The following is a 20,072-nucleotide window of genomic DNA, read 5'->3' on the forward strand; positions in this document are numbered from 1 at the left end:
ATAATTCTGGGACGGAAAGCCATGTGTCTCATTTGAAGAAGTCATACAAAATATTAAATTGAGTGTTGAGCTGCAACTTGGATTGGTATCTGCTTCGTTCTTAAACTCCGCATTACACCTGGCCACAAACCACAATGGTTAAGTCCAGGTTGGAGTTACTTCCCCTCAATCTGCTGGCCCTCGTAGGTCTCATTGCTTTGGGCGCATCGGCATCATCATCACCCTCACCGTCTGCCCGGGATTCCAAACCTTCACCATCACCGTCAGCTGAGGTCGAACTCATATGCCACACCGACGATCCAGCAGAATGCTATCCCAAAGTCTTTCAAGCGACGGATGAATTCCAAGTTGTCCACGATGATCAGGACCTACCCTTTGGCCTTCACGTACGCCTAAATATCTACACGGGCAAGAAAGAAGCAAAGATCAACATCCCGGACGAGCAGAACCCGGCACTTGAAGGCCTCGCCGTCGACTCCTCGGTGGTCCTGGTCGACCGGGATGAGACGTCCGACAACAGCGGCCAGGTGCGGATCCCCGCCAATGCGCCCGCCTATGACCCAGCAGGCAAGATCAAGAAGCCGCCCTCGAGCACTCCGGACGAGGGCAACGCCTTTTACAAGTCCCTCACCATCCTCAAGAAGGGCCTCGACGTGGACGAGGCCCTGGAGATGCTCGAGGAGATTTCGCACGACATCTACTACGGTCTCAAGATCGCCGAGGACTACGACACAATCCGCGAGCTTTTTTGTCTGTCCACGGCCCGTTCCCCGTCCTCATCACCCTCAGACAACAACAGCAACACCAAAAACGACCCGGAGCGCAGCCATACCCGCGCACGCCTGGCCTCCCTAACCCTCGCCTCGGCGGTGCAGAACAACCCCAAGGCCCTCTCCGAAATCACACGCCACTGGACGACCCTGGCGGACTACACCTGCCCGTCGCCTAAGCATCATCATCATCAGAAGCAGGAAGCAGAAGCCTCGCTGGGGGAAAGCACCTTTCACCTGCTTCCGCACTCCCCGACCAGCCCGGGGGTGCTCAAAGCGCGCATTTCGTCGCTGTCAGGGCTTCTCAAGTCGCCGCTGATCAGGTCGCACTTTTTGACTGCGCGCGGCCCGTCGCACCTGCTGGAGCTGCTCACCTCACCGCTATCATCGCAGCAATCCAAACAAGAAGAGGAGGAGGAATGGGGCCCCACCCGTCGTGCGGCGGCGCTGCTGCTGCTCGACAACTTCCTCGACGCGGACATGGGCGCCGCCGTGGGCGAGTGGCCCACCGCGGGGCAGCTGTCAGACGCCGAGTGCGCAGCAGCAGCCTCTGAGCAACGCCGCCAACGACAAACAGATGGGAGCGAGTATGGCGAGAATGACGAGGGATGCTGGGATTGGCGTGTTGCGCGGTTCGCGGAGCGGTACGCAAAGGATAAGGGCCATTGGAGCCATGAGCTGAGGGATAAGATCCGGGAGCAGAGGAGGGCGAATTTGGCACGTTTGAAGGGAGCAGGGGCACAGGAACGGAAGGGGAAAGAGGAGCTGTGATTTGTGATTTGATTGTGAGGGTGATTGATTGTGGACATGAAAAGAATACCCATGAAAATATCGTACTTAGAATGTAAAGGTAGATCTCGGCGTTTGCGGATTGCGCATCATTCTAACCTGTAGTTTATATGTATTTCTTCATACGACTACAGACTAGTGTACACGGATATGTATTTACATGGAGCATGTGAGCCGCGTCGAATGCTCTGGGATTCGGCAACTTGGATGGCTCCCGGAAGCGATGACACGATACGAGTAGGCCTAGCCATGGATGAGGATGGTTAACTTGAACCTCCATATAGTGTGGCTTCACAGTTCGAAGACGTAATCTCCGAGCAAAGTCTTACTCGGTTCACGTTTGTAACATTGAGAAAGGAGCGAAACGCAAACCAAAGCACTCGACACTCGAAGAACGGGAGACCAGGTCACACTTGTGCATCAAGACAACCCAACAGCATCATACGAGCTGAGCAAAGCCCAACCTGCGCCAGAGCCGCCAAACACCGTGAAGAAACCGAGATTAGTTGTCTACCAGGTATCGACCGAATGATCTCGCCGAACAGCTGAGCAAGCCCGGATGCGCCAGAGCCGCCCAACGCCGTAAAAGAAACCGAAATTAGTAGTCTAGTACCAGGTATTGACCGAATGTCCTCTCCGAACCTAATTTTGTAGAACACAAGTGATCGAGCGTAGTCGTTGTGGTGCCTGTTCCAGCTCGAGGCTTCAGACCACGAATTGTCGTGACCTTGAAAACTCCCCGATGGCCGCTCAATGACTAAACGCAAAGGAAAAAGGAAAAAAATACAACACAGCGTGACACTTGCAGTCGCATCGCCAGGTGACTTTGCGGCGACATCCTCTGTGGGCCATGACACTGTCAAAGCTCGGCGGCGCAGCGACAAAAGCATCGCGACGAAAGGGCAAATTCTTCCATGCATGAGAAGACGGGTGCGGTCCCAAATGACTGTTCGCCTTGGTAGGCAACTGGGGACGCCCGGTAAAAGCAGAACGCTCTCTTACCAATACGTAATATGCCCGACAAAGCGTTTGGTTTCGGCCGGCCTAGTCTCCATCCTGAAGCCAGACTCTGCCTTTACCTGAAACTGAACATTGTCTCGCACCAATGCCTGCGGGGGGCCGACACCTGTGTTGCGAAAGCCGTTGGGGTTCCAGCCAGGGTAGTTGGATGTGTGGGTATTGTGGACATTCGAGACGACACGCGGGCGGGAAATGGCAGGATAATTCCTGCGGTGCGTAGGTCTGGAATACTAGTCGCTCGACTGCACACCAGTATTTCCGAAGCCGCTGAGATTCCAGCCAGGGTACTTGGATGTGTTGTCGTTTGAGGCGACACTGGGGGGTGGAATGGGCGGAAGGCCGTTGGGCGGCTGCTCCCGCTTGATAACTGGGGTAGGAGGTTGCTGGGATTGAACGCCGAGGGCGGATCCCGACTGGCCATCGGAGGCTGGCACGCTTGATGCTTGCTTGGGGATCATGCCCTTGTCTTGAAGGACTGCGAGCGTCTTAAGAATCGCCATATCTTCCTGCTCCTTGTCGTTCAGTACTAGGCGCTGCTGTAGGGTCATGCGGCCGCCGTTCATCTCGCGCTCTCTCAGGGCTGCCTCCCGGACGGCAGGGTCGTGGACGAAGCGGCACTTGCCCCGCTTGCCACACGTGCCTCCGGTCGAGTAGTACTTGCAATGCTTGGTCGGATCTGCCTTCTTTGGCGGCGGAGGAATCTGGTTGGAGTCCTGACGAGTCGACATGACTTCAGGCTTCTCGTCTTCAGACTTGACGTCGCTCGAAATTGAGCTCAGATCTAGATCCCTCATGTCGTCGCCTTCATCCTGCTGCTCACGCTTCCGCTTGATGCTCGACTCGACTTTCTCCAGTTGTTTCCTAAGCTTCTCGGCCTTTTGCTCCAGGGTGGAGTTTCTATCCTGACTAGCATCGGCGCTCTGGGTCTTGGCCGCGGCTTTCTTTGCTTCAACTTTGGCCCTGGTCGGGTACCTAGCACGCCGCTCGGCGATCCACGCAGCAATCTCGGAAGCGGTCCGAGGGCTATACGCTATTAGCATTTATACACCTGTATGGGTGGGAAGTGTTCGATACATACTTGGGTGCATCAGCACCATACATTTCGTTGAGGCGCTGCTCTTCATTCTCGTCATCTTCATCAGAGCCATCGCCAGGGGTTAGACCCAGTGTATTGGTCTTGCGCTTCTTCTTCTTTCCAGCCGACGCAGCCTCAGGCTTCTGATGCTGGGCGGGTGGTGTAGGGGTGGGCGTTCCTTTGTTGTAATTGCGGGCGCCACGGTGGGGAGTCCTATCGCCGCCACCAAAGTGAGGGCGAGACCCGCGGTTATTGTGAAAACCACCACGACCATGATGGCGAGTGCCGTGGGACGAATGGCTGTCAAAGGGGGGCGGCACAGGCACGTAGGGTGCGGGAGGTGGATAGGCCGGATAGGGAGCAGTGAACGGGCCAGGAGGTGGATTGCCAAACGAGGGACCCGGATAAGGAGCGCTCACTGGAGCGGGGGGTACCGGCTGAGAGTTGGCGTTGTCGAATCCGATCCTGATCGGAGGTCCCATGAGCTGACCCTTTGGCGCTCCACGATCGTTGTAGCTGCCACCGCGGCCGCCTCTTCCGCCTCCATACGGTCCTTGGTGGCCCTGAGGCTGCGAATGTCCGACCCACTGCTGAGTTGGGGGTCCAGGTTGCGGAGTAGGGCTCGGATAAGCCTGATTGTACGGGGGCTGGGGAGGGTACTGCGGCGGGCCGGTGTAAGACGGCTGTTGCTGATAGATCTGGGGAGCATAGTTGGGATGGTAGTTCTGAGCGGGCAGCGGAGCGTGCGGAGCGCCTTGAGGCGGGTGTTGCTGTGCATGCTCGGGGTGCCACTGCTGCTGGGGTGGTTGCTGTGGGTAGCCAGGCTGAGGCGGCGGCGGCGGTCCGGGGTACGATGGCGGGCCCTGATGGGGGTTGTACTGGGGCGGCTGGTTGTAGCTGTAGCCCGGATGGTGCGGCTGGTGCGGCTGGTGCGGTTGGTGGTAGCCACCGCGTTCGGCACCTCCGCGGCCTCTGCCACTGTGGCCGCCGCGAGGGGGTCCATAGGGAGGGTAACCGCTTGGGGCACCGCCCGAGGTCGCTACCGGTGGAGCCGGAGGGGGCGGACCGTAATTGTACGACATGGTGCGTAGGCCACAGCCGGAAGCTGCAACGCCGGTTCTGAAAAACGCAAAAACCAACAAAGGTAGGCAAACCGGACAACTTGAGGGAGAATAACGCAGATGAGAGCAACCGAACGGCCCGATCGACGTCTTTTCACTTGAATCTGGAGATCTGGGCGGTGCGGTAGAAAAAGAGAAGCCCGAAGTGTGACGACAGAAAGCGGGCTGAAGATTTGCAAATTTGGTGTGCAGGAGAAGACTCCGGAGGGGGAGCGAATATATGTGTGCCACTAGGCCAGCCCGGTGCTCCGCGGTTTCACAGTGAGATGTTTTGGTGGTGAGAGCTCAGGCCGACTGGCGCCGGCGACCGTTAACAGCTGCGCCCACCCAAGGCGGTGAGAGAGATCAGCGCATGTCTGCCGACTGGCAGAATTTTCTTGGCAGTGCGGAATGCAGTGAAGCGACGTCCTGCACTTTATCGCTGGGCTCCAGCAAAAGAGACGAAATTTTGAAGCTCTAGGAGACCTGGATGTGCTCCTTTTGTAGATAACCTATTAAACTTCATGTCACCCGTGAACCCAGGATTTCATTTTGCTCTTCAGTAATTAGATTGTCTCATTTTTGTCTGTTTCTCATCTTCAATTTCCTGATCAACGTCAAGCAAGCTACAGGCTACTACAGTATTGCTGCATCTCCCTGCAGCGAGTTCAAGCACAATCCGACATGTTCATTCTGGTCCGCCTGCCACTTGCCGGTTACTTTTAGATTTTTTCACTGATGACTCGTGATGCCGCAGTAGACCAAAATAGCCGACCTGGTGGAGATCGCACCTGACGATTTCCGAAAGCCCAGCTTCGCGGCCATCGAGGATAACATCAACGCCAAGTATGCCAATAAGGCAGGTTGTCGCCCTGTTCTCTGCATCTCCTTTCTAATCTTATCTGCCTAACTGTGTACCACGTCTAGATTGTGCAGAAGGTTGGACTCTGCATTTGCCTCTGGGATATTCTCTGGACATCAGAGGGTCTTATTGGCCGGGGCACCGGCACGGCGAATGTTAATGGTGAGCGCAATCATGCAATCCTCAGATGTGTATAATATTTGGACTTGTCTGAACTAGATTTGTTGGCAGTCGAATTTCGCATGGTCGTGTTTCGGCCATTTAAGGGAGAGGTCGTCATAGCACGCATCCATGACCAAACAGTCGAAGGGATAAATCGTGAGTTCCCCTTTGGCATGGCACCATCTCTGGCACTGACATATCCTTCTCCCCAGTCGCTACAGATTTCTTCGAAGACATCTTCATCCCCGCAATCGAGCTCCCAGAGGGCTCAGAATTGTAGGTCCTGTTTACGTGAAGACTTGGGGGGCGCCGACTGACTTGTCCTTCCAGCGACTCTAGCGAAAACCTCTGGGTCTGGAAGTATGAGGGACAGGAGTTGTACTTTGATAACAACGAGATGGTGCGTTTCAGGGTGATGGCCGAAGAATGGCATGACCAGGCACCGTCAGGGCCGCCCGAAGCATCCGAGGAAGAAGTCATTCTCGCCGACTCGAAGCCGCCTTACAGGATCATTGGTTCGATGAATGGCCCCGGTCTCGGTTGTTATCTGTGGTGGGAATGACCACAGCGCGTCGGACGGCGGACCACAAATTCGAGTTGGAAATAACTGAGCATTCTGTGCCCGGGCGCGAGAGAAGCTGCGTCTGCGTGGCGCTCATATATATGGCTTTTCATGTCTAAACCTTGATACCCTCCAGAAGACGCTGCTCGACGCCGTCCAGCACAGAATGGTGCTCAACGACCGCAAGGTTCTCGGCCTCGGCGAGAAACTGCTTGTCGGGATCTACGCCCGGGCCAAACATTTGCCCTGCTTGAGGGCCCATCTGGCCCATCTGCTGCGCCATTTGGCTGGCGGCTGGGGAGGAATTAGCCGGTATGCTCATACGGGAGGTTCCCAGCGGCCAGATAGAAAACACGAAGCCTACCATTGTCACTGCCAAGCAGGAAGTTGAAGACGGATTGCAGACCAAATATGCACAAAAAGTACCAGCTGATGCTTGACATCCACCGCGGATCCATATCCTTGGTAGCCACGCCAGCCTGGAGCATGCTCTTGAATTTGATGGTAAGGGGGAATGGCAGTTTCACTGGAACCCGGGTCAGTCGGGCAGGAATTCGTCAACGACGAGACTGGGAGACGCACTGATAACGTATCCGCTAAAAAAGGCATTGATCCAACTCATGATCAGCGTATTCGGGATGATCATGGCCATCTGGTTCTTCATCATGCCCATCATGCCCTCCATCGAGCTGGGGTCGCTCATGGGGTTGGGCGGCGCCTGGCCACGGCGCTCTGGATCCTTGAGATAGGTACCCGACTCATAGGCCGTAATGAGCGCGTCCCGTCGCGTGGCAAAGGAGCGTTGCGACAAGACGTGGAAGTTTCCTCGCAGGTTCATGCCGTGAATCAGCCTCCGCTGCTCACGCATCGCCTTCTGCTCGAGTCTCTTGGGCGCAGATGCCATCAGGACGCTCGCGTAATGTCGGAGGACGCCGGTGAGAATCTAGTCAGAATGCGTAAGTGTCTAGGCCGTTGAGATCGAGTCCGTCCTGGTTCAGCGTACCATCACGATGGTGATTGGGAACAGGATCCAGTAGCTGTATGCAAGTGCGCTCGTCAACAATCAAGCATCCAGAATCGGATACATGTTGGGCTTACAATAATTGGGGATCCCTATGGATCGTCTGTACCGGTACCTGCGCCATTCTTGCTGCCATCAACAGATCCTTTGAGCTGCGGAATACTGGTGAAGCAAGGAAGCTGCAAGACGTGTCGTCCACAAAAGGTCGCCCTGCCAAGCTCCGGGGTGTTCTGCCTCTCATTCAACCCCTGTCGGCCACCGTACATAGCAGTGGTGCACGGTCCAACCAAATTGGAGGTTCGGGGTGTGAGTTCGCTGAATGCCGTCTTAGCTGCAGCCGAACCTGGAAAGTGCATGTGGCCTTTCCATGCCTTTTTACCTTGCTGGCTGTGATTGAGAACTACAACGCAGCAGAAAAGGTACATAGTTTATACAGGACCAGAGCTGCGACGGCCAGGCTGATCTCTCTGGCTCTAACACCACAGCTTCGGCCTTTCTTACTTCCAGCATATTCCCGTTTCTTAGAACCGGTCCTCGACCATCACTGTCCAAAATGGCCGTCTCCCAAGAAAGAATCACGCTCTACAACCTAGCAGGTATGTCAAATGCTCAATCCTGTCTCATTTCAACCAGCACACTGACTATGCGAAAAAAACCAGACCTCAAAAACACCTCGGACGACGCCATCCCAAACTACCTCAACAGCCTCAAATTCCGCCAGTCGCACCGGCTGACCGACGTGCGGCTCGCCCTGGGGTACTCGGCGCTGCTGCTCGCGGGCGCCTGCTTCGTGTGGGACTGGAAGCTGGGGTTCGACTCGACAAAGTACCTGACGGCGGCCGCCGTGGCGCTGTACACGCTCGTCAACGGGGCGCTGACGCTGTGGGTGCTCTACGTGGAGCGGGGCACCGTGTACGAAGGGGTTGCGCCGTCGGGCGAGACGGTGCGCATCGCCACGTCGACGCGCAAGAACGTGCCGACCTACTTTTTGACCATCGACATTGAAAGCAAGGACAAGGGGGGCAAGCACAAGAGGGAGCGTCTTGAGGTCAGCAGGGCGTTTACTGAGTGGTTCGACGCCGCGGGCCACTTTGTTGCCGCGCCGTTCCAGACGGTCCTGGCCAGTGCTGTGCCCGTGATTGGGAGGCTTGATCCTAAGAGGGTGGTCTCGTCCACAGGCGATGCTACAGTGCCAGCCTACACGCCCGAGATGCTCGACATGCTCTCCGATGCAAATTTGAGCGTCGTGGGGTCCGCAGCCGAGGCGGCCACGGGGGCGGAATCGGCGGGGAAGAAGGGTGGGAAGAGGAGGAAGGCGTAATAACAGCGGGACTGATCTCGGGTTTTCATGATGGGAGTCAAAGACAAGGGAGTCATTTGCTGTTTGAGGAAATATTCAAAAGGCCTGGTATTGAAAATCGGCCTGCTCAGATGGAGCATAAAATTAGCCTCGGCCCGTCTGCAATTGTACATCATGTGGAATTGCTTCAGAGTAAGCTGGGAAGAGAGATACCCTTGTCTTCATCACCCCAAATCCTCTATATGCCTTTGCGAGTGCAACTTCCTGGATTCCGTGATCTGGACGCGGAAGGACCTGGGGGCGAGTCATTAAACCACCTTGGCCCAATTACTTCTCGCCTTGCGTGCGACTTCGCGCACTTTCCGGACAGGATCCCCACAAGCAACTGCCAGCATGCGTTGCATGGGCGGCGCATGTGGAAGCGTATACCGCTCTTCGAACTTAGTCGGGATCGCCCCCAACACTTGAAGAGCCAGGTTACGGCACGTCGCGAGGGTGGCTGCCAAGCCCGCCTTCTTCTGGCAGCACTCCTCGTAAACTTTCGTGGTCCGCCCTATTATCTCCCGCAAATGACCCTTAAGCGCGTCCGGCTCATTCGTCAGGATCTCAACCAGGATCTGGAGCGCCGAGGTCACCTGTGTCCAAGAAACCCCCTCCGAAAGCGCGCCACGATCGCTCAGCGCAGTGACCAGTAGCCTAATGAGGGGTTCCAGATCGTCCTGGTAGACTGTAAACGGGCAGTTGCTGACCACCGATAGGATCACAACGCGATACCTGTTCGCTGTGTGGTTGTCCTTCCCCCCAGGGAGAGCATCTTCATAGAGTGGCTTGGCCAGATGGCTGTAAGCCCACTGCTTATAGAACCGCTTGACCACCGCATGGTTCTCCTGAGTGAGAAGATTGTTGTGTTGAAGGAGGATGCCCATAGATCTGGCAACAATTTCGCCGTTGGCGTGCTGGCTCGCTGCTGCTCGTTGCAGAGCCGGAATCACGCTAATCACGTTCCTGTCCTGCCGTGCCACGGCTCCGGCAATGACGTTCATGGCAACTGTGTTGTGGAAGCTGAAGGCTTCCGAGTTAATGGGCGCTGAAGCGGTCGCTTCCGTGTACCAGTTGGCCCAGAAGTCCAGCACTCGTTTCATCATTGAAGTCTCAGGATCAGACACGCCCTGATATTTGTTGGCAAGTATCACACCGATAGCTGCACGGACACTGCTTTCTTGGGAAGGAGAGGTGCCGAATCCGGACGTGTCACACATGTGCTTTTCTGCAACGCCGACTCCCTGATACTGGAGAAATACTCGTCAGCCAAGCTTGGAAGATACGTATTGGAAGGACATACCAATCCAGCTAATGCCCTTGGCCGTAACCCTTGGAGGATTCCGACGGTCAGTATCCCAGTTTGGATATCCGAAGCGCTCCTCTTAGAGTCCTCAGCTGGACCAGCGAAGAAGTTGAATGCCTCATGAGCCAGATTGCAGGAAACTTGCAACTCCTCGCTCAGGCTCCGTACAACTAATGCCGACATTTGTGACAGCAGCGCAAGGGCTCTCTCGCTCCATGTTTGTCGTGACCCTGCGGAGGCAGCTCGGAAGAGATACCGCACATTGAATAGACTAAGTTTTAGAAACTGACGATAGACCTCTGGATCATCCTGCTGTAAAGAGACTAGTGTTCCAAGCAAATCTGCGTCCCCTCGACGAATCTGTATCAGCCAGTCATCAGGTAGATGCTGGAATTGCTCAAGCCAGTTTTGGTCACTCGAGGAGTAGGAGGCGAGTGCTTCCCGGCCATATTTCGCTTCACAAGCTTCCAGGAACCACAGGAGTGATGCGTGCAGCGAGGACACTATGTGAGCATTTGCGAGGCCCTCTTCAAGATTGCCAGTAGAATGTGGAGTCGAAAGCCGAGAGGAGAGGGGGAATAGTTCCAAGAGACTTGCAGTGAGAGTGAGAAAATGCTGAAGCGGTGAGAACGGTTGCTGAGAAGGTGGGTTCGTTGCAATTTTCGAGGGGATCTCGGAGCACCCAATGAAGGTAAAACGCGAAAGAAGATCTTTCAGTGCGTTAAGTGAGTACGCAGACGGGCTGGCCCAGTCCCGCTTCCTGATCTCCGCTGTCACTCTGCCCGAGATCTCCTCGTAGCCATATCTGTAACTCATGACGATGTTTCGCAAGGCCAAAACTGCCTCGTCCTCGAGATCTGGCTCGCCAGCATTGCTGTCATTAGAGCTCAGAGCCAAGCCGTTGGTAAGTGTTAGAGATAGCAGCGAGCAAATCTCGGAACAGGTCGGAGTAGGGTACAGGAGGGCGGCTTGACCATCAGACTGCAACACTTGCTGGCTGACTAGCAGGGCAAAACCTTGGATGACTTGCTTCAGAACGTCGCTTTCCTCCGCGATCATTTCTTTGGATTTGCCAGCCCATATCGGGAGGTAGGCATCGTGAAACAAGGTCTCCAGATGTGCACGAGATTCTGATCGCAGCGTTTCTTCGTCCTCGGGATGTCCTTGCTTTCTTTGCTTGGACAGCTCCATGCGCGTCTTGAGGGTAGAGTTCAAGAGAAGAAGGAGATCCCTTTTATGGGAAGGCGACTTTGGCTGCCTTAGATTTTGCCGGATGGTGTCGATCAATCCGGCGTTATAGAGAACGTAACCCCTGATGTTTGCCCCTATGACCGTCATAATCAAGAGACCAGCCTGCTTTGTGTAAGTGGGATTTGCGAGGTCGTCGCGGCAATCCCTGAATACTAGGTCGATATAACTTTTGAGTAACGCAACGTCGAGTTTGTGTGTCTTTGTGCCGTCGAGCTTCCTGGAGATGGCTCGCAACACTTCCAGTGTAGCATCAATGGTTTCCTTCACTTCGCCATTCCGCACCTCGTATTTGAGAGAGTTCCATATCTTCTCAGTGTGAGGGACAATGCTCGCCTGGGGGTTTTCGTACTCTTCGATGCACGCCTTGATTGTTTTGAGAATGTCAACCTAGCAAATGTCAGTATATGCCTATCTGGAGCTCTGCGGGGGTCGAGAAGGAGCTATATAAAGGCGGAGCAGCAGGACGAACTAACCTTGACAGCAACTGTGACAGCGTCTCCTTGATCGAGTTTTGAGATGAGGAAGGGGAAGGTAAAAGTGGCAAGGCGGTGATGTGATGCAAAACAGCCCCGAACGGCTTCTTTGAGGTCCTCAGCGGTGATGCCAATAGGGGTAGTAGAGCTTCGCAATGATATAGGGAAGTAGGCGGAGAAAGCCTTGAAGATCTCCTCAGTCACCTCGGGGGATGGATCATAGTCCTTGACTAGTATCGCAAGAATCTTGAACCAAATCATGAGGTTTCTCGGGTCTCTTTCATGTTGGCATAGCTGAAGGAGCTCGACAGCAAAACCACAAGAAGCGCCATACTTGTGCTGTAGCTCGCTGCTTACGGAGGGATCTTGGATCAGAGCGAGAAGGAGCTCGTAGATCTCTAGCCTAGTAGCCGCGGTCTGCAAACGAAAGTCCTCCCTGATTTTGCACACGTCGTCAATAACTCTGACGCCCATGTCCGGCTTGAAGCTTTTCATGGCACATAGCTGCCGCAGAGCCTTTGCTGATGCTGTGATGCCTGCCTTGTGGTCGTAGGAGAACATGGCGCCGAAGAAACCAATAAGCCGAAGAACTGTGTATCCATTTCAGCATGTCTCCTCGGGGCATTTATTCAATGGCTCGTACCTTGATCTGACTTCAGCGTGTTACGGTCCAGAGTCTCCAAGGTGTCCGCGAGGAAGCTCAGCGCTGAGAGTCAAGAAGGAGTCAGCATTGGAGTGGCCACATATCGACGATACTAATGGGACCATAGATATGTACATGCCTTTGGCACGAGCAATAATATCACCGCTAACTCCCTCATCTCCATCCTCCACCTGATCGTCGTCTCTAGCAAACCCCGGGGTCATCCATTGCTGAACCGAGGCGGCCCAATTTCCCACTACTGTGCTGCTGGCGCGAGAGGCTTCGATTTCTGTATATAGCAAAATTAGGAGGCGTGCTCGGTATGAGATCGCATTAGAAGCAGGGGTCTTCTTACCTCTTGCTGCCTTCTGAGTGATTTCGAGCTGGGCGGGCTCATCATCAGAGAGAACATACTGCAGCGCCCACTGACTGAATTGGGCCATGACTCCTTGGATGCGGCAAGGACGCGCACCACTGTGTGCGGCCTTCAACAACACAGGTCCAGAATGTGGTCTTTCTTTGAGAGGTAGTATTGCACAACCTTGTGCCTCGCGAGAGCCCGGGTGCCTGGTTTTCTGCGGGACACAGCAGCACCTTAGAACTGAAAAATAGACAAGTGTAATGAACTCAAAATGTTTAGAGAATCAACGCGCAACGTTGCGACGTAACAAGAGAATATATCGGGGGGGAACTTCTTGGTTTGTCTCGATTTATCCAACCATAACTGACGTTCGATCTGTGAGAGAACGTGATGCCTGATTGGATTGGCGATCAGCAACAGCAGCGCCGTTATCGCCTGCTGCCCCACGTTGCCCCGCGGCAGTAAAAACCCAATGGCTTGGGCGGTGAATCTGGATATGACGCTATCATGCTTGTTTGGCTCGCCCTAAACTCCAATTGGTAAGAGGGGTTGCAAATGTCAAATTTCTGCCGCGTGAAAATTTGGGTACGGCAAAGTGTGACTGGGTCTTGCCGCCGATATTCAGAGCAGCTCCGAACAGCTGCCGGGAGTTGATCTAATCATCTAAGACCAAGGCCAAAATCTGTAGAAGAGGCATTCCAAATTGAATACCTTCATCGTGAACACTGGTTCTTTGTATCACCCAAGTTTGGTCTCCAGCGAGTTCATCAAAGTAATCAGGGACTGCTAATCGATTACCTCGTTAGTGGGGGTTCGCGGGGTAAGGCTGTCCTCCCTCAGCACCTCACTCCTAGGTATTCCCGCCCCTTTTCGCAGTACTCTAGTACTGTCCTTACTTTCAAGACATGTCGAGTCAACTGCAGTGCTCAACACTCCCAGACATTGGTGGCCCTAAACCTGCACTCAGCATGGCTCAGTGTCGTATCTTTTCATTTTTCCAGCCACCCTGGCCCTTTCTTACTCGATGTTCGCCATTGACCGCAGGGCAAGGGCCAATCCTGAAACAAACTATGCCAGTTGACGAGAGCTGCGCTAATTTCGCTGCTAGCCAGCCCAGTCTTTCAGCGTCTTAACAGCCTAGGGTGACAAAACCTCTTGAATACCAGCCCGCCTAGGATGGCATCCCAAGAAGTTCCCAAGACCTGCAAGGTCATTCTCGCAGACACAATAGCTAAGAAGCTCCTGGCAGAGGTCAGAGAGACTCTTGCTAGCGTCCAGGTTCCTGGGGCTGGCAAGCCTACATTGGTTGCCTTCCTGGCCAACGATGACCCTGCCGCAAGCCAGTACGCCGACTGGTCCAAGAAGACATGCGAGGAAAAGTGAGTGCTGTACTGTACCTTATGCATGCCGTTGTGGCATACCCTGGGATCTCAGTTGATGCTAATGGCCATTCTCACAGCGGCTTCAACTTCGACCTTCGCAAAGTCGACAAGGAATCCCTCGAGGAAGCCATCGTGGCCGCGAACAACGACGATGCCGTCGATGGCATCCTCGTTTACTACCCCATCTGGCCCAACAACCAACAACAAGACCGCTACATCCAGGAGACGGTGGCTCTGTCCAAGGATGTCGAGGGCCTCTGCCACACCCATCTCTTCAACATGTACCACAACATCCGCTTCCTCGATCCGCCCACCAACCTGAAAAAGTCGATCCTGCCCTGCACCCCGCTCGCCATCGTCAAGGCCCTCGAGCACCTGCAGATCTACAACCCGATCCTAGCCTACGGCAACCGCCTCTACGGCAAGACCATCACCGTCATTAACCGCAGCGAGGTCAACGGCCGACCCCTGGCCGCCCTCCTCGCCAACGATGGCGCCACCGTCTACAGCGTCGACATCACCGGGGTGCAAGTTTTCACGCGCGGGAGCGGCATCCGCGCGCCGCGCCACCAGGTGCACGACAAGGACGGCTGGGGGCTTAAGGACGTGCTGCCACTCAGCGACGTGGTCATTGGGGGCGTACCGAGCGAGGACTTCAAGGTCCCCACCGAGCTCATCCGGGAAGGCGCCGTGTGCATCAACTTCTCAAGCCACCGCAACTTTGACGGGCCCGCGGTCAAGGAGAAGGCGAGCATCTATGTGCCAAGCATCGGCAAGGTGACCATTGCCGTGCTGTTGCGGAACCTCGTGGTACGTATCGTTCAGTATTTTATCAGCAAGCCCTTGTCAGCTAATCTCCCGTATGTGCAATAGCGACTAATCGCCAACCGGCCGCGTCCTGAGGGAACATCTGATGCTGCGGAAAAAGCCAGGACAGGTGTGTTCAGCGATGATATGCGTCCATGATGGGTTTTTATCGCAGCAATTTTATGTTGTGCGAAGCTCTGTCGATGCGCGTCGATTGCAGAGCAAAGGCCAAAAAAGGGGAGCTATGGAGGTAAACAAATGCCGGTGACACCCGTCGAGAGATGACAAAGACCTCACGGGAAGCGCCTTGTATGTGCCGGATCTTTGTAGGCGATTATCCAAATTCCTCATGATTACCAATCACAACTATCCTATATACTACGAAGCATAATCAGGGGTATCGAACCAAATATTAAGGTGAAAGGAAAAAAGATGCCTTGACGGGAAGCCCGGCCCTCGAAACGTGGAGGGAAAGGCCCATGCCCGGAGTCGAATACCGCGGGTGTGGGTCCCCATCCAAACCGAGCCCAACAACCTGCAGTAGGCAAGAAGAATATGACTCTCTGTCGAAAAGACAGTTCAAGTCGTTGCCGCAAAAGGGACATCACTAGTCCCAGCGTTTCCGGTTCTCTCAAAAACAGAAGAGAACCCCCTGCCATCCCAGAAGACATCTGTCCGATCCAAATCATTAGGCAGCGATCGCCGTCCCCTCATCGACAACACCCCTTATCCCTTGACCCCGACCTACAACCGTCATTATCTCATGGCACACCATACCATACGTCGTCCCGTCTTGCAATCCTCCTTCTATCAGGCTTTTTTTCTCCCCTAGTGTTTTCTTTATGACTTTATTCGATCCTTTTCTTTTTCCAATTGGACCAGCCCGCCGCCACCAAAAAGGAGCTTCACGCCACGAAGGTCCGGCAGAATTTGGTAGATAGCCAATAGAGCAGAGATTGCTCAGACATCATCCAAGCCCTCCAAGATGCGCCTGGCCGCATCGATCCGGCGGCGAAACATTCTGCTTTCTGCGCTGGCCCTCCCGTTCTCCGTCAGGCCCAACACGCATCTGCCCAAGCCAGCAACGATCCTCTCAACGAGGTATTTGTCCTCTCGGAGCAGCGATTGGAGCGGGTGTGGTTGCGCCGACCCCGCGTCACCATCTCCTCCATCAACAACTCCGCCGGCGCCTGCGGCCTTGCTAGTTTCCGCTTCGTCGGTATCAGGCTGTTGAGGTTGTCGCTGTTTGAGCTGCTGCTGCTCGAAGCTACTGACCGTCTCGCTCAAGAGAGTACTGGAGATGTGCCTGAGTTCCTGGTCCGGGGAATCCCGTGGCGTCAAGATGCCCGTGCTGTTGGCTTTGGCGCTAGCCGCGGGTTTGTTGACGAGGGGAAAGCTGCGGTTTGTGCCGACAGACTCAAAGGACGAGACGGAAGGCCGGTGGAGGGAGCTCCTGGAGGCGCTGTGGATAGAGAAGGGCCGGTGTATGACCGAGTTGCGGCGGGGTTGTTGTTGGCTGGCCTCGGCTGCTGTTGTGTCCTCTTCGGCGATGGGGGAGATGGAGCCGTCGCTGTCTCTTGTCGCGTTGGTGGCGCCTAGGGGGGCGGATACTAGCGGGTGAACACCAAGAGATAGCCGCTTGGCTGTCGCTGTGCTCCCCGACCGGTGCCGGGTGCTTTGGGCTGAGGAACTGGCTCTGGGGAAGCTCTCAAAGGTGTCGTGAGAACGGATGCTTGCGCCATCGGGGCTTTCTACAGACCTCCTTGATCTACCCTCGTCGGCCGTGGCAAATGTCCCAATTGTCGATATCGAATCGCTGCTGTTCCGCCGTGTTATGGAGTGCGATCGATCGGGGCTGTGGTCAACGTTAAGCACTGGCCCCCTCGTCGTTTCAACCGAGTCCTCCGAGGTATAACTGTCTAGGCTCCCTCGTCTTGCCAGCCGCTGCTGGCTCATGGTACCCATAGCACTGTGCAAGAAGAAGTGCTCGTAGTCAAATGCGTCCTCACGGTCTTCGTGAGATATTTGGTGCTGAACGGTGTCGTGATAAAGTGATTCGCCGCTTTCGCTCTGGTAATCCAAGTCATCTGCGTCTTGGAAGTCATCCTCCTGTTCACCGTCCACATCGCCATTTTCCGTGAGGAGGTCAGCGTCGTCTTCGTCGGCTTTGCTGCTGACTTCTTGGTCGCCGGGGGATAAAGGCTCAGCTTCTGGAGAGTGACTGGCGGCTTGTTCAGGTTGCACACCGTTTCCGTTAATGTAGGCCACGTCTTCTTCGGCGGCGTCGTCGCGATCGAGTTGGTCCACCTGCTCCTTGGAATCGCCATCCACACTTGACTCCTCGCCGTTCCACGGATTTCTGCCGGTAACGGTGCTCGTAGAAATCTCTGAAGTCCTGTTCGAACGAGGCCGAGCATACCATTGGTCTATCTGCGCATGCGTGAACGGACTGGGAGTCCGGAGGCTTTGCATACTGTGCCTCTTTAGGCTGTCGGCACGGGCTTGCTCTCGTAGGCTCGAGATTTTGCCCTTGAGGTCCTTCATTTGATCTTTAATGTCTCGCATCTGCGCCGAAGAAGCTGATCTTCTCGAGTTACTGCCATTGTCAAATGACCCGAATGTGGGACTAAGAAAAGCCTCAAGCCTCGCGTGTTGGCTCATGCTATCCGCCTCGCCAAGCCGCGCAACCTCGTCCTCTGTTAGCGGCTGCAGCGAAGTCTCCCGGGCAGGATTGAGCTTGAACGTGGAGCGGCCAGGCTCTTCATCCATCTGCCCACGAAGCTGATCAGCACTTTTTGACGCCACTAACGGTTGCCTGTAGCCTCCAGCGGCGCCGAGCGCGCTTTGAGACCTCGGCATCGTCACTCGGTAGGGTAATCCATTTCGTATCGCAACATCACTGCCCATTCGGCTGTGTCTGGGAGACAACTCCGGAGTGGATGTGCCTGAGCCCGCGGTACCGTCCCGAGAATGCATGACTGTAGCAGCTCTCTGGAAAGGCGGGGACGGGGTGGACTCGTCGGAGCCGTATGCAGTACCATAGTGTAACGAAGTCCGTGCCCGACTTAAATTGCCTTCCATCGTCTGGCCACAGTTAATAACATATCGGACACATCATAAGGTGCGCTGGAGGCATACCGTTAACCTTTTCTTAGCGTTGGCAAGAATCTCCTCGGCTCGTCGACTCAGCGAGGTCGTCGAGTAGGTAGATAATCGATCGATACTGTCGGCTTTAGCGACTCCCAAGCGTGCGGTTTCGATGACCGCTGTTCCTTCGACATAGGATGACGCGAGGCTCTCTTCGTCATCGCCTTGAAATACGCTGTCATCCACGCTAACCGAATCATCAAAGTCAGCGAAGAGACGAGCTTGGTCTTCTGTCTTGATGGTGCTGGTGCTCTCTATGCTCGACCGGCGTTCGCGAGTGGCGTGCAAGCTCTGTTTTGACTTCTTCTTCATCATAGACGGCGGCCCCACGGTCGGAGATGACCTGAGTGGTCCGTCGCTCCCACCTCCATGGCCAGGTGAGATGGGTCTCCGGGCGGCAAACTTGCTCCGGGAGGGCGAGGGTTTCCCGACCGTGCTCTCCACCTCCGTGACCTCCCCGATGTCCGACAGCATGGTGCCGTTTCCATAGATTATGGGTGTGGTGGGCGTCAGCGGCCCTGTGGGGCCATACGGATGATCGATCCGCTGTACCAGGCCGGTTGCGACAAACATGCGGTGCATCTCGGCGCTCGCCGCAGCGGCATGGGCGTTCTTCCACATCTCCAGCGGCGAGTGGCCGCGGTCACCAAGGTCGGGATCTGGAGAATCGCTGCGGCCGTAATCCGGCAATATCATATCGGGGTTCGTAAGAGTCGGCGACGCGGGCAGCGGCGGACCTGGCTGCTGGTGCCCATTGTGATAGTGGGCATTCGCAGCTTCCATGGCTGCCGGGTGGAAAATATATTCCACTCGCGAGTGTCTAACGACAGATGGCCTGGACTATCGGGGAAAGCACAAAGCGAAAAATGGAATGCCGGGCCAAATTGGCGCCCGGAGGGCGTGTTCGTCGAGACAACGCGGCGACGTGCTTTTCTCTGCCGAATCGGAATGCTGAGTTTCTATCGCCCGGGGGGAAAGTTGCGTCTGCGGTGTGACCTTGAGGCCAGAAAGCGGAGGACGCGAGAATGCGATGTGCAACTGCTTGGGGGATCCGATCTGGGTATTGCATGAAGAGCTGCCGGGTAGTGAAAGTTTGTTACAGGGCACATAGATCACGGATCAGGCCTCGCCGCACTCGACCGCAATGCCCCCAAGACGGCGGCGCATTGGTGCGTGTAGTCAAGGTTTGGCTATCACAGACCAACCGGTCATTGGGCAGAGATGACGTCCAGTCTCAAGCACCAAATTGGTTGACTGCCGCCCCAGGATCGACGGAAAAGAAATTCAAGAGAATCGCGTCATCAGCCGGCCGCAGGGTTGGGAAAAGGTTGGCTGGTCGCGAAATCGGAAAGTGAGCGCAACCACTCCCAGCAAATCCTTCGTTTCTTCCAGGCTCGCGGTGTCGAAGCGGACGTGGTGTAAATTGTTCCTTGGGAGGGGTGGGGCGCGCCAATTCAGACCAAGAAACGCGCCAGGTCTCCACAGATCCATGCTGTGCCTGAATTTCTTTGGCGAACATCCGTCCGGACCCCTTTTTTTCCCGAAAATGTTATTCTATTAGAACGCGACTGGTATTCTGTTAGAAGATGTGGCGCAGCACCGCGCACGCTCCTCTCCCCACCTATTTTTGCAGGGCAGAAAAGCAAACCATATGACTGCGTACATTTACAATGCTGAATCTGGGTTATGTGATAGTGCCTCTGGCCCTCTGGCTTCCTGGCCCTCCCGAGGGCTGAAAAGCTCAAATCCGCAATGAAAATCAAACGCGTGCGTTTTCGACGAAGCTGATGTAAACAAGCCTAATCCTAACCACCGGTCAGCGGCTTCAACCCGACTGGATTCCGCTGTATGCTTCAATGCGCCTATCAAACGTGGCTGTAGGATTCGTAATGGAATTCAAACGAATGGCGATAGCTTCAATCAATTGTGGTGGATTTAATCAATTGTTGAATGAGGAAAAATCGGTGGTTAAGATCGACGTTGACCGCCTGGAAGGTGGCCT

General features: G+C 55.1%; 10 protein-coding genes across 10 annotated transcripts; 4 read left to right on the top strand and 6 right to left on the bottom strand.

Moving 5' to 3' along the window:
* N656DRAFT_840967 (uncharacterized protein) lies at nucleotides 1–1,859 on the top strand. Its single transcript, XM_064818972.1, has one exon. It carries the CDS (start codon nucleotides 135–137, stop codon nucleotides 1,539–1,541), a length of 1,407 nt encoding a protein of 468 aa, XP_064674842.1. The 5' UTR covers nucleotides 1–134; the 3' UTR covers nucleotides 1,542–1,859.
* Nucleotides 1,754–2,672, bottom strand: N656DRAFT_25275 (uncharacterized protein). Its single transcript, XM_064809009.1, has 2 exons — nucleotides 2,562–2,672; nucleotides 1,754–2,505 (listed from the first exon to the last, which is right to left on the bottom strand). Exon 2 carries the CDS (start codon nucleotides 2,477–2,479, stop codon nucleotides 1,967–1,969), a length of 513 nt encoding a protein of 170 aa, XP_064674843.1. The 5' UTR covers nucleotides 2,480–2,505; nucleotides 2,562–2,672; the 3' UTR covers nucleotides 1,754–1,966.
* Nucleotides 2,673–2,809: 137 nt separating this feature from the next.
* N656DRAFT_698448 (uncharacterized protein) lies at nucleotides 2,810–4,736 on the bottom strand (the record flags this gene model as incomplete). Its single annotated transcript, XM_064810713.1, has 2 exons — nucleotides 2,810–3,602; nucleotides 3,658–4,736. The coding sequence occupies 2 exons, from the start codon at nucleotides 4,734–4,736 to the stop codon at nucleotides 2,810–2,812; spliced, it is 1,872 nt and encodes a 623-aa protein (XP_064674844.1).
* Nucleotides 4,737–5,438: 702 nt separating this feature from the next.
* Nucleotides 5,439–6,340, top strand: N656DRAFT_786061 (DNA-directed RNA polymerase III subunit-like protein; the record flags this gene model as incomplete). The annotated part of the gene is made up of 6 exons (XM_064816489.1): nucleotides 5,439–5,450; nucleotides 5,515–5,613; nucleotides 5,682–5,760; nucleotides 5,848–5,934; nucleotides 5,991–6,054; nucleotides 6,109–6,340. The coding sequence occupies 6 exons, from the start codon at nucleotides 5,439–5,441 to the stop codon at nucleotides 6,338–6,340; spliced, it is 573 nt and encodes a 190-aa protein (XP_064674845.1).
* On the bottom strand, nucleotides 6,059–7,579 carry N656DRAFT_773352 (uncharacterized protein). The gene is made up of 5 exons (XM_064814046.1): nucleotides 7,439–7,579; nucleotides 7,344–7,377; nucleotides 6,923–7,283; nucleotides 6,705–6,866; nucleotides 6,059–6,634 (listed from the first exon to the last, which is right to left on the bottom strand). Exons 1-5 carry the CDS (start codon nucleotides 7,483–7,485, stop codon nucleotides 6,456–6,458), a joined length of 783 nt encoding a protein of 260 aa, XP_064674846.1. The 5' UTR covers nucleotides 7,486–7,579; the 3' UTR covers nucleotides 6,059–6,455.
* Nucleotides 7,580–7,853: 274 nt separating this feature from the next.
* On the top strand, nucleotides 7,854–8,917 carry N656DRAFT_773354 (uncharacterized protein). Its single transcript, XM_064814047.1, has 2 exons — nucleotides 7,854–7,957; nucleotides 8,021–8,917. The coding sequence occupies exons 1-2, from the start codon at nucleotides 7,915–7,917 to the stop codon at nucleotides 8,680–8,682; spliced, it is 705 nt and encodes a 234-aa protein (XP_064674847.1). The 5' UTR covers nucleotides 7,854–7,914; the 3' UTR covers nucleotides 8,683–8,917.
* On the bottom strand, nucleotides 8,710–13,121 carry N656DRAFT_773356 (uncharacterized protein). Its single transcript, XM_064814048.1, has 7 exons — nucleotides 12,729–13,121; nucleotides 12,513–12,662; nucleotides 12,374–12,436; nucleotides 11,731–12,320; nucleotides 10,004–11,644; nucleotides 8,875–9,950; nucleotides 8,710–8,784 (listed from the first exon to the last, which is right to left on the bottom strand). The coding sequence occupies exons 1-6, from the start codon at nucleotides 12,814–12,816 to the stop codon at nucleotides 8,970–8,972; spliced, it is 3,513 nt and encodes a 1,170-aa protein (XP_064674848.1). The 5' UTR covers nucleotides 12,817–13,121; the 3' UTR covers nucleotides 8,710–8,784; nucleotides 8,875–8,969.
* A 455-nt stretch (nucleotides 13,122–13,576) lies between these two features.
* On the top strand, nucleotides 13,577–15,330 carry N656DRAFT_743392 (NAD(P)-binding protein). The gene is made up of 3 exons (XM_064812856.1): nucleotides 13,577–14,113; nucleotides 14,194–14,926; nucleotides 14,990–15,330. The coding sequence occupies exons 1-3, from the start codon at nucleotides 13,911–13,913 to the stop codon at nucleotides 15,080–15,082; spliced, it is 1,029 nt and encodes a 342-aa protein (XP_064674849.1). The 5' UTR covers nucleotides 13,577–13,910; the 3' UTR covers nucleotides 15,083–15,330.
* On the bottom strand, nucleotides 15,142–15,747 carry N656DRAFT_25307 (uncharacterized protein). Its single transcript, XM_064809010.1, has one exon. It carries the CDS (start codon nucleotides 15,610–15,612, stop codon nucleotides 15,295–15,297), a length of 318 nt encoding a protein of 105 aa, XP_064674850.1. The 5' UTR covers nucleotides 15,613–15,747; the 3' UTR covers nucleotides 15,142–15,294.
* Nucleotides 15,748–15,883: 136 nt separating this feature from the next.
* N656DRAFT_793781 (uncharacterized protein) lies at nucleotides 15,884–18,853 on the bottom strand (the record flags this gene model as incomplete). Its single annotated transcript, XM_064817202.1, has 2 exons — nucleotides 15,884–18,007; nucleotides 18,062–18,853. The coding sequence occupies 2 exons, from the start codon at nucleotides 18,851–18,853 to the stop codon at nucleotides 15,884–15,886; spliced, it is 2,916 nt and encodes a 971-aa protein (XP_064674851.1).
* Between the last annotated feature and the right edge of the window lie 1,219 nt (nucleotides 18,854–20,072).

This window comes from Canariomyces notabilis (assembly GCF_033297395.1).
Source record: "Canariomyces notabilis strain CBS 508.74 unplaced genomic scaffold N656scaffold_1, whole genome shotgun sequence".
NCBI classification, from domain to species: Eukaryota; Fungi; Ascomycota; class Sordariomycetes; order Sordariales; family Chaetomiaceae; genus Canariomyces; species Canariomyces notabilis.